At 52.0% G+C, this 12,311-nt stretch overlaps 1 protein-coding gene across 2 annotated transcripts in view; it reads right to left on the bottom strand.

Moving 5' to 3' along the window:
• Myo18b (myosin XVIIIb) overlaps positions 1–12,311 on the bottom strand; it is a 207,586-nt gene that overhangs the window by 169,078 nt on the left and 26,197 nt on the right. For both annotated transcript variants that reach the window (XM_006535262.3, NM_028901.2), the window contains 5 exons: positions 10,241–10,439; positions 8,391–8,533; positions 7,704–7,804; positions 7,287–7,350; positions 449–593 (listed from right to left, as the gene is read on the bottom strand). In XM_006535262.3, the coding sequence (XP_006535325.1) occupies positions 449–593; positions 7,287–7,350; positions 7,704–7,804; positions 8,391–8,533; positions 10,241–10,439 (652 nt within the window). The remainder of the gene's footprint in view (positions 1–448; positions 594–7,286; positions 7,351–7,703; positions 7,805–8,390; positions 8,534–10,240; positions 10,440–12,311) is intronic.

A 12,311-nucleotide genomic window follows, 5' to 3' on the forward strand; every position in this document is an offset into this window, starting at 1 on the left:
ACACACAACACACATATTACATATACACACAGGCACACATGAACATCACATACACCACACACACTACAACACATATATCACATACACATGCACACACATGCACACATTACATGCACACACATATACCACACACACATATACACATACATACCACATAACACATGTACCCATACATACCACACACATACATGCACACATATGCATATGCACATGTGTGCATACACACACGCAAACGCATGCACACATACACAATTACTAACAATTGTAAACTCAACCCCTCAGCCCTGGGCTACATTTTAGGTGCTCTATGGCCCTATGTGCCTGGTGACCACTATGACAGTGGGGGTAACTGACAGGGTCCCATCAGTGTGACAGGTTCTCATGGACAGCATGGGTTCAAGGTCACTGAGGAACCCTGAGACACACACCACAACAGGAGGGACCATACCTTTGCACGCTCCTGCTGCACCCAGGTGGTAGATGGCCGCCAGCACCCGCCAGATGGCTTGCTGCTCGCCCTCTGAGATGCCCAGTAGCTCCATGGCACCCCGGAGCTGGGAAAATGCGGTGGCCGCCTTCTGCTTGTCTTCAGGCTGGGGAAGGGGAGAGAAGAGAAAGGCCACGTCATGGTGGAGAGACTGGAATTCACAGCTCGGAGCCGAGGTCAGTCTGCTGGGCACATGGTCGGTTTATGACTGCAGTAAATTACCCACGGTTAAGCCAGGCTGACTTCCGGGAAGGTTGTAAATGTCGTCTGAGTCTGGCTTGGGGTGCAGGGCAGGTTTTATTCATTCTAGAAGGATTTATCAGGCTCCGATTTGCACCGAGCTCTGGTCTGGATGCCAAGATAAAGGAGCCTAGCACGGCCCTGGAGCCTCTCGAGGCAGAAGGATGGCAACAGAAAAGCAGTGGGGTGTGGAAATGGCCGTGTGGCAGATCCCAGGTCTAAGTGGGGACACAGGAGATCACAGAGAAAGAGCAGAACCTGGGGCAAGAGCTTAAAAGGTAGACACAGAAACTGATCATGTGATCAGGGGAGAGGGTCTCACACGGGAGCAAGGTGACAGCCATGACTAACCAGCGGAGGTCACACATAGGGACGTGAAAGAGGAAGGCAGGTCAGACCCAAGACAGCCAACGGTCAGCATAAGGAGCAACAGTTTCCTGTCTCGATGGTTAAGGACTGAGACATGATCCCACTTAGATGTCTAGACCCACAGCAGACATCAGTAATCAATCAAGATCCCACTGCAAGCCAATGAATCCAGATTCACTTCAGAACACCACCCCTGGCCAGCACACCCCAAGATCTACCCAGGAGCCTGCATGGGGCTTGCTCGGCACCCTCTGTGGGACAAAGGGAAGTTGCTGGAGGATTTGAAGCAGGAAAGAATGGCCGACTGGGAGGTCCGTGGGTTACTGAGCTTCAAGTGTCTTTTATTTTTTCTCTTTTTTCAGATTAATAGCTCTAATTATATTTGTCTGAATAGTAAAATTAATTTTGAAGACCCGCATATGAGCCATCTGGCCAAGGATGCACTGCCCAGAAGTCTGGAAGGCAGAGAAAGTGAGGCGGGAAGAACAGCCCTTCTGTCAGTAACCCAACACAGCACATAATGAGAGACCAATTTGTACCTGGTCCAAATAGAGAATCTGGGTGACACAGGGCAGGGCAGCCTGTTAGAGCTGACAGGTCCTTGAATTCTGTAGAGTTCCATCGCCCAGAGAGGGCATGGCATAGGCCAAAGGTCACACAGCAAATTGACAGCAGGGAAGGACGGAAGGCTTCCCCGATTCCCGCCCACACTGATTCTTTTCAACTGAGAGACTCGAGAGCTTCCTCGGCCAATTGGAACAACATCAAAGCATGCAGTGACATTGAAAGATTCGCCTTGGAAGCGTTTCAATTAACAGCAGAAGCATGTCCCACCTCTCTGTCATATTTCTGGGCCACCACAGAACCACCAAGTCCCTAGCAACCAGGAGCTGAGCCTAGCAACCGCAGCTGCTCCACCACAGCAGAAAGAGGGGAGGAAGGCACCACCCAACAAAGGCTCGGTTATTTATGAGATTTCAAAGTAGCAGGAAAGGACACACAGAGGACAGATGGTGAGATTATCCTGGCTCCCAATGTCAGCGAGGAGCACTCGATTTTGAATAACAGGTAGAGCCCATCACTGAGGGGAGACTCTCAGAAAGCCTCACTCTTGTGTCTCCTCTCCCAAGTCTCTTAGGAAACAGAGAACGTGGATTTAGGAGATACGTTCCTGTCAAATGTGGTGAGACCTAGGATGATGGTTAGAGAGCCTGTTGTTCTGTAAGTAACTCTGAATAGTGCCCTGACCGATCTGCTCTTGGGTAAAAGCTGTGAAACCAGAAGTAAGTCAGATGAGTGCACACATCACCCCTAAGAAAACTGGGGAGCAGAATGAGAAAGGCTACACAGGAGGGGGTGAATCCAGAGCCCAGGGCGGGAATACTATACAGCAAGGAAAAAAGAACAAGCGAATGCTATACTCACTCCAGTGTGAGGCTTTTAAAGCCAATACCAAGTCAAAGATGTTTGACCCAAAAGGTTGCTCTTTATCTGCCTTATGTCACTAAGCCCATGACCATGGCACACACGCACACACACACACACACACACACACACACATCTTCCCTTGGGATGGCTGTCTGAGAAGTTCAGAGCACAGCATTGCACCCCATGGAGCCTGAGGCTGCACCCGGCAGAGCCAGCGCACAGTGGGGAGATAAAGCTGGCCAGCTCAGGCTACCTTCTTCATATAAAGCCACCAATGCTGTCATGGGAGGAGCTTCAGAGTATCCCAAAGTCCCCACGCCAGACATAATGATTTTAAAGCAATTTTTTTCTTCTTGCTCTGGCCCAAAGATTTATTTACTATTATATGTAAGTACACTTTAACTGTCTTCAGACGCACCAGAGGAGGGCATCAGATCCCATCACAGATGGTTGTGAGCCACCATGTGGTGGCTGGGATTTGAACTCAGGACCTCTGGAGAGTAGTCAGTGCTCTTAACCGCTGAGCTGTCTCTCCAACCTGACACTACGATTTTAAGGGTTAAGTCTCCAACACTCTGGGTCTGTTCACACCACAGCAAGCACACAACTATGTGGGAAGCTCAGGCAGGGCACATGGCTCTGTGGGTGGCTTAGAGGTGCCCATGTGCGTGCGTGCGTGTAAGATGTGTGTGTGTGTAAGATGTGTGTGCCCAGCAGCTTGCTTAGGGTAGAAGTCACAAGAGCCGCTTCCCTTCTCCACCTGCCTGAGCCACAGGGCCACACTAGAGACCTTCGGAGACCTCAGAGTTGCAGGCAATACCAGCTCAGTCGCACACCCACTCAGAACTGGTAAGACTGGAGTAAAGTTTAGAACTCGGATAAAACTCGGAATTGAGAACGGCAGGAGTTCACTGGCAGCCAACCAGATTTCTGTCCTGGAGCATGTAACCACGACACCCCACTAGGAGGACCATGACAATTGGTCACCTTAACCTCGAGCCCAGAGCTCTCCGTGCTAATGAGGTATCTAGATAGGCCCCGAATGTCTAGCCAATGTGAGCTTCCCTTCCTAGGCATCCCTTCCTGAAAAAGGTATTTAATCTTTGGTCCACCTTGACTAAGTCGTATGCATCCTTTTTCACCATGAATAAACAGTTTGGACAGGCAAGGACTGTCTCCTTTATCCAGGACCGTCATGGGGAGAAGCCTTGCTGCCGTAGAAGGCTCCTCCACACTCCTGGCTCTCATTCTGAGCTAAGCCCTATGCCCTTCGCCCTGGGCTCATCTCAAGACCACCCAATCCCAACTCTTTGCAGTTCCCAGCGACGTCTGGGTGCCCAAGAACCACAGCCTCCATCCCAGCCCTGGAGAAAAGCCACAGGCTAGGGCCCCTATCTTAGACCATGTTGAGCCTCCCCTAAGGAGCGTGTTGATGTCCCTCGAGCTCTGCACACCAACGGCGAGAAAGAAATGCAGCCCCACACCACCTCAGAGTGTGTGGAAAACTGAGGCAAGAGGGAGAGATAACAAGTAATACTAAAACAGGCACAGAACAAGCTCTCACAAGGGCGGCCAGGTTAAAACTCCAGACTTGTTCATCTCCGGCTTTTCTGAGACCACAGCTGACCGTAGCAGGAGTTGGAGGAGGTGCACGGGTTCAGGGGTCACGGATAGCCAGCCACCAGGGCAGCAGGGGCTGCTGTCTGCCCACAACTGTAGCCACAGCTGAGACGCAGCTCACCCACGGATGCTTCTCACCGAACTCCTCTGGCCCCAGCTCTGCTTCTAGTGTTACATTGTTACATCCATGATTTCATGTATCTATGCAAACATAGGTGCCACATTGCAAGGACCACACGCTTCTCAGTGACGTTAAGACGTTTCTCAATGACGTTCACACGTTTCTTCAATGACGTTGACGCTGGGACGCTTCTTGGTTTAATTCGAGTAACTCTCCCTCGTGCCCTTTTTCCTCAGCCGACAGCCCCCTTCCCCTTTGCAGCTGCGTAGATCATGATGAAGCTTACCTTTTCTTTATTCATCTCTGTTTGTGGACACCAGGCAGCTCCAGAACTTACTGCTGTGGTCTGTTGAATGCTGCTGTGTCAATGTCCCCGTGGTATGTTGACTAGGGACCTCCAGGTCAATGCCCAGCTAAGCCCCTGGGTCACGTGAACTTTAGTTTCCAAAGGAGCCTCCATTCTGGCTTCCATGGTGACTGAACCCATTCACATTCCCCCCCACTATGGCACACGAGGGGGCGTTCCTGCCAGCGTTTGTATGGTTTTGTTGTTGTTGTTGTTCGTGTTTTTTTAATGACTGCCATTCTGACTGGGTCGTTTGTGTTTCCCCTTTTGAAAAGCATCTGTTCATTTTATTAGTTCATTGTTAATGAGTATTTTGGTTTCTCATTTTTGGAGTTCTTTGTGTATTCTAGATACAAATTCTAGATAATCCTTTGCCAGCTCTTAACACTCTGTAAGCCATATTTTTCTTTTGTGTCCCGTGCTAGACAGAAGTTTTGTGGGTTTATTCTTTGATTTCTGTTTGTATGTCTCTTCCCTGGGGTCCCCTTTGCCAGTGTTGGTGTTGTTCCCTGGGTGACTGGAGTCCTACTAAGTGTTCCCCTCCTGCAGGTCTGGACCGTGAGCTTCACGCCATCACATGACGGTCTGGGGTGCATCTGAAGTTGGTGTTTTAGGAGTGAGTAGTGGGGCCTCATTCTGTACATGGTCACCCAGTTCTCCCAGATGATGTCTCTTCGCCATTGTGTGTTTTCTGTTGCGGGTATGCGGGCTCAGATCTGAGTATGTGACTCTATCCGTTAATCAGCATGTCTGTCCCATGATGTTTTCATTACTCTTGAGTCTGCAGATTAACTAGAAATCAGGCGTGCGACGCCTCCCACCATCTTGCTTTTTCTCAGGATTGCTTGACTACCCCCATGTCTCTCCTGCTCCTGTTTGAGTTTCAGGCTTGTCTCTCTGTCCCTGAGGATTGGCATTGGAACCTGGGTGGACACGTCGAGCCTGTAGGTGGCCTCTGTACGGCAGCCACTTACAGCATTAATCTGTCAATCCCTGAGTGTGGGAGGTCTTTCTGTCTTCTAATGACTCCTTCGATCTCTTCCCCAAGGGTCTTAACGGTTCACTGCCGAGGGCTCTCACTTCCTGGGTTACATTTATTGCGAGATGTTTGCGGTGGTGAATGGGGCTGAGCTCTTCATTTCTTTCTTAGACGTTGGCCGTTGCCTCACAAGAGGGCCCTGCCATGTGTGTGTGTGTGTGTGTGTGTGTGTGTGTGTGTGTGTATGTGTGTGTGTGTGTGTGTGTGGTTTGTCTCCTGCCTCTCTGCTGAGGATGTGTTTGCCCACTCTGAGATTCCTGCTGGGGTCCTACTGGTCACAGAATCACATGTCTGGAAGCAATAACCAGCTCCTTCCTTTCCTGCTGTCCCCTCGCTGTCCTGTGAAGTCTCCCACTGCTGTGCTGAGTGGGGCAGAGAGTGGACACTGTGTCTTGGTCTTCACTTCAAGGGGAAGACTTTGGGTTTTCCCGCTCAGTGGTGTGATGGGCTCTAACCCCACAGCTCTAACCTCACAGTGCTGCCAAGACATACTTCTACCCCAAGCTCCTCAGAACTTTTATCATGCACGGATGTTGGGTTCTGTCAAAAGTCCTTTCAGCATCCATAGAGAGGATTTTGTGACCTGTGGCCTCGATTCCATTTATGGGATGTATTATATTTACAGACTCACATACACTGAGACATGCCCGCATCCCTGGAGTGAAGACTTCTCATGATGATCTTTTTCGTGTGCTCCCAGATTTAACTGGCAAGTACCAGGTTCATAATCTGTGTATCTATGCTCAGCGTTGATGCTCTGTAATGCTCTTCTGTGGTAGTACCTTTATCTGGGTTGTCATCCCTCTACCTGGTAAACTCCTATGCATCCTTCAAAACCCAATGCCAACCAGGCCCAGTATTCCCTGGCTACGAGGCCTTCCCTGACTCAGGCCAAACATCTCTTTGATTTAATCACTCTCTGGTGCCCACAACCACACTTCTTCCTAAGTCTTGTTCTCTAAAATACCGACATTAATTTTCATGCCTATCTTCCTCACTACAGTGAAACTTCAGACAAGTGCCAGAGTCCTGACCCGCTGAATGAGAGCAAAGGAAGTCACGAGAGCAGCATTAGAAATGAGCAAAACTAACAGCCAACAAGTGAACGGCCACCCCCTTTCAGGGAACCCTGGAGCAGCCAACCTTCAAGGCCCTTCCTTCTCCCACCCTTCCCCACTTCTCCCCTCCCCCACCCATCCTCCACCTTATCCCTTTCACACACCCCTACTGCCCCCCACCTCTGCTCAGGACCATAAACAGCAACCAGCAGAGGGTACCCACCTCTCCCCATCAGCCTCCAGAGCGCCCCCTGCTGACAGACTCAGGCAGAACCATGCTAAACTCTCAGGTCTCACTGGAGACAGTTGGGGAGCCAGGGTTGAAGGGAGACACAGTGCTTTAGGGTACACATCTCACCCTCTCCCACCACATCCTTCCTTGGTCAGGGACAAGCCTCCCTTCCTCAACCAGCCCAGATCCTACCAAGAGGTCCTGTTACTCTCCTAGGGCTGCTGCCCCCACATGACCGCCATTGGCAACTACAGACCTGAGCAAAAGGAGACAGTGGGTCAGAGACCCTCCATCACTCCCTCCCTGGCCCTGGGATGACAGTGCACCCTGGAGGCAGGCCACTAACCTTGGACCACAGGCCCATGCCGAAGGCACTGCTCTCTGCCATCTGATGCAGGTTCAGCTCTGTCCTGGAAGAGACGATTGTAGGAGTGAAGGGTCTGCCCCAGCCCAAGCAACAGGAGGTGTCCTACTGCTGGGTCCCACATACCACACAGCCTGGCTACCCCAGCCCCCAGCCCCCAGGCCCCAGCCCCCAGGCCCCAGGCCCCAGGCCCCAGGCCTCCCATCCCAATGACCCTATGTTCCAATCTCACACAGCGAAAGACCATGAAATGTAACCCAGCCTCAGTGCAGTGCCCTGACAACTGAGATCAGAGACCGGGTCACTGGGTACCCGAGCCTCTCAGCTCTGGGTGGAGCTTCCCACTAGGCTTTCTTCACCCTCCTGCCTCAGCCAGCCCAGCCTATCCCAAATACTCACCTGAGATCTACATCCATCCCAGCCAGCAGCTGAGAGAAAACTTCAAAGTTTCCTTCCCCTTGCGGCTGCCGGGCCACACGGCTATTCTCCAGAAGCACTGTCTATAAGGGGGGAATTGAGCAGTGTCATCCCCGGTCCTTCTCTCCAGACTTGGTTCCCAAAGGCCCTACTAGAGTGTCCCACCCCAACACTCCCTGAGGCCTCACCAAAGGGTGACTCAAGAGCACCCACGGTTCAGAGCCCCACAGGCAATCAGCCAAGCCATGGGCTCCCTCCAGCTCCCAGGAAAGCCCAGAGCACCTCCCTCACTGAAGCCTGCACCCAGTGGTACCAGCAGAGCAAAGGCCTTAGTTGATACTGGGGAGCCAGATCTCCCTGATCTGGGCTGTCACCTGGTGCTGTGTGGTCATTCTCTCTAAAACCCTAATTTTGTTTTCTGCTCAACTGGAATGTTGGAGAGGGGACAGGCCACATGTGTGGCACAAGGGGACAGGATTCTGTGTGGATCTGTTACATTCAACAAGCCTCTAGATTCTGCTCCTACCCATCCCAGAGCCACGCCATGCTAGCTGCTTTTAACATTCCAGGGTGCCAACACTCTTGTCACCCCAGGGTCCTGACTGGAAATGTGGGTACAGGCTGGGGACACCACACCTTAAAGAGCCCGTGCCCATCCCTAAGCCTCACCTGGAGCTGAGCAGCTGTGACTCGGCCGGTGGCATTGAAGTCCAATGACATCACCATGGCAAAGCGGGTGGCCCTGCGGCTGTGGCCGGTGGACACACAGCCAAAGGCCCGGAGGACAGTGAAGGTAGCCCGGAGCTTCTCCACTGTCAGGAGACAGAGGGGAGGTGTCACTTGTGCCTTAAGCAAGGCTACCGTTCTCGAAATCCATCCTGGTCTTTGTTCTCTGAGGTGGGAGCTCTGGTGAGCAACAGCTCAGCTTCGAACTACAGTCACTCCATGAGTCCCAGCAGCTGCCTCAACCCCGACTCTCAAAGTCATGAGTAGAATAGAAACGATCTGAGTGATGTGTGTGTGTGTGTGTGATCCTCCTAACACTTGAAGGCCATGAGAGGGCTTGAAAGTTCTGGGATCTCCCCAAAGATATTCTCTGAGCACCCACAAGCCCTGTGTGCCATTGGAGACATCTGGGTACATCCTGTCTCCCACATTCTGGGTACATCCTGTCTCCCACATTCACATACACAGCAGAACCAGTCTGTGAGAGAGTCTAAACCAGCTCCCAGCCCTGTGCTTAGAGTGATCACAGAAAGGGGGGACAGCAGGTATAGCCTCTAAGAGAAGCCCAAGGGGGCTCTGCCTTTTGCAAAGGGACAGTTATCTTCTTCACAATTCAGGAGGACCCTCCCTGGAGTGGCAACTGTGTTTCTGGCAGAGTTCTGAAAGGTTGATCAGCTTAACAATGCTCAGTGCTTAGAAAGCACCCATGGTCTGCAATGGTGGTATAGCCGGTGCCGTCTGGTGCAGCGCTGTGTAAGTCCCGGAGGACAGTGTCCCCAGGATGGACAGATTCTATTATTGGAGAGTGTGAAAATGATGTTCATCTAGAGTATACATGCATGCACACACCTGTGCACACGTATGCTTTCTAGATAAACAGTATGTGTGTGTGTGTGTATGGGGGTGGAGGAGGAGAAAGATGAAAAGGAGCAGAGAAATGTCTATGAAGGTTCCATGGAGACATTACAGTGTGACTGAGAACCCTAGTAAACCTCTCCAGTTTTCAATGCCTTTATGTATAAATCTCAAATCATAATCGCTATCCCACCAGTGTCCTGCTATAATCGCTATCCTCCCCCACCCCCGTCCTATTCAAACCACAGAGCTCTTGTGGTTGTTTAGAAGCGGGTCCGGTACAGGGTCCCTGGAGATGGCCACACCGACGGCTGTGACCACAGTTATCATTATCCATGCTATTCACGGACGGTCTTTAAGGCCCACTACACCCCTCCTGTGTTCTTGCCCGGCCTCTCCCCCAGCCAGCACAGGAGCACTTTCTAGAGCATCCTAGCCTTCCGTAGCTCTGTCTCCGGCTCTCAGCTCTGCTTTCATCTTTGCTTCTCAGGTTCTCTGTACAGCGGAGTGGGCTGTGGACTGTTCAAGGACACACACTCCCAAGAAACCCTCCATCTGTCTGATGGGATGGCTCCCAGCAGGTGGCAGCCAAGCTTCTGCTTCCTACTGTCCCAGTGTGTGACCACTGTAAGGGCCACCAGTGTCATGAGAGAGATGCATTGTTATCCTGGTAGAGGTGCTGTCCCAGTGTGTGACCACTGTAAAGGCTACCAATGTCATGACAGAGATGCACTGTTATCCTGGCAGAGGTATATAAAAGAGCACTAGCTTTCTGGGTCAGTAGCCAACACAGGGCCCTTACTTATCTGTGCTTAGTGAATGACAGCTAGACAGGAGTAGTGAAGAGCCACCCAGGATCTCCCCCCCCCCCAGCCACCCAGGACCCCCACATCTCCCCTCCCTGTTCCCATCCAGTTGTCACCTGTGGGCCACCATACCTGACACCCTGCCGTCCACGCTGCCTGCCATACCCACCAGGTGTTCCAGAACCTGCTCACAGCAGGTGGTCTTCCCAGCTCCACTCCGGCCCAGGGCCACAATGCTCTGGTCTCTCCGCTGGCTAAGCAGTGCCCAGTATGCACGCTGGGCCAGGGACGTTACGTGGGCAGGCAAGCCATCCTGCCGACCACGGGGTACCTGCCACAAGATGACAGGTGTCAGCCTCCCGGCCAGCCTGCAAGTGTCATCTACAGCTAGATCACTAGAAGTCCTGAGCGACCGATATACTCATTAAAGGCTCAACCAGAAAGGGTTCATTGCTTCGGTTAGTTAAATCATTGGGTACGATTCACCTTCAATGAGGTAGCCGGGGAAATTGGCACAATTGATTAGTAATATTGAACATGGGAACTGGGAATGGCTATCAATTAGTGATGTCTGCCGTGAAAACAAACTGAGCCATCTCCCTGGCCAAGAAACTGACTGGGCAGTCACTGCTGGGTTCCAATGAAGACATGTCGTAAGCAAAAACCCTCAGACAATGCAAGCAGGTGCTGAATGTGCTGGCTGGAGCTTCCTCCACAGAAAGCTGTGCATACATCACATGGCCCACACACTGCTCCAGGGACACGCCCAAGAGAAAGGAAGGTGTGGTCACAGAGATCCTTACGTCACAGGTCACACCGAGCATAACAGAAAGCATATCTAGGAGTTCTGAGGAAAGTCAGTGGGTGAGACTGATCACACACACACACACACACACACACACACAGAGAGAGAGAGAGAGAGAGAGAGAGAGAGAGAGAGAGCAGACATCTCTCTAAGCGATGGCTATCCTGTGCAGGCCCATGGCAAGCACCGCACACCGCACAGTCACAAGAAAGGGTCCCAGAGAAAGCTGGACTGAACTGGGTACAAGTCGTGCTTCCTCAATCTGGGTTTTAAAGAGACAAAGAACTGGATATGGAGGCCTAAGCCTGTGATTGCAGCTCCTCAAGAGGCTGAGGCAGGAGAATTGCAAACTTGGGGCCTGTCTGGGTGATAGAGGGGTTCATAGCCTGGGCAACCCAATGGGACCATCTCAGAGTTTTAAAAGAGAGGGTCACACCGGATGTGACTCAGTGGTACAGTGCTTGCCTAGTATGTGAGAGACCCTGGGTTCCATATCCAATACTCCTAACCCTGAGACAGACAGACAGACAGACAGACAGACAGACAGATATACAGACAGACATACAGACAGAAAGACAGAGACAGGGAGAGGGAGGGAAAGGGAGACAGAAAGGAAGGGAGGGAAGGAGGGAGGAAGAAAGGGAGGGAGGGAGGGAGGGAGGGAGGAAGAAAAGGAGGGAGGGAGGAAGGAAGGAAGGGTGAGCAACTTGCTCTCTCTGGTGTATAAATCATTCCCAAAGTCCCAGAGGAGCCTGGGTGTTAAAGGACCAGAGGAAGACAAGAGTGGCCCTGGAGCCCAGAAGGGGCTAAGGAGATCTTCCATGGTGTCCAGGGTTAAGACGAAGGAGGTTGCTCAAGTGGCCTTGGTCATGTCAGGTGACCTTAACAGTCTACACAGAAACACCCTTGGAGACAGAGAGGTCAAGGACGCCCAGGCGTATGGGAATCCTAGAAAGGACAGGAGTGCAAACCCAAGGCCACTAGACCTCATAGTTGCTGTGGGGTCCAGCCTAGCCCTGCCTTTTCTCCCTAAGACGGGGAGGAACCGGACACACACCCAGAAGGTCCTCCTCATAGCTCAGACCTGTAGTTTGGGGAACCAGGACTAGAGTGGCTTCACCTCACCTTTTATCCCAAACCACTTGGAACCAGTGCTAGGTAAGCTCTTAAAGTGGGAGCCACGGGACAAGGCCTGCCTTCCTGGAGGTAGCCTCAGAGCCTGGAGCATCCAAAGATCCTAGGGTCTGAGCCTGGAGCTGCAGTTACCCTGAAGACTTGTGTCCTGGCCCACGCTGTGAAGAAAACGGATGCTGCAGACCTGACACCCGTGGGCACCCCCAGCCTTACAAGTGATGCCTTGGACCTCTTTGCAGAGTGCACAGCTGCACCCCACATCCA

Source organism: Mus musculus, chromosome 5 (genome assembly GCF_000001635.26).
Source record: "Mus musculus strain C57BL/6J chromosome 5, GRCm38.p6 C57BL/6J".
NCBI lineage: Eukaryota > Metazoa > Chordata > Mammalia > Rodentia > Muridae > Mus > Mus musculus.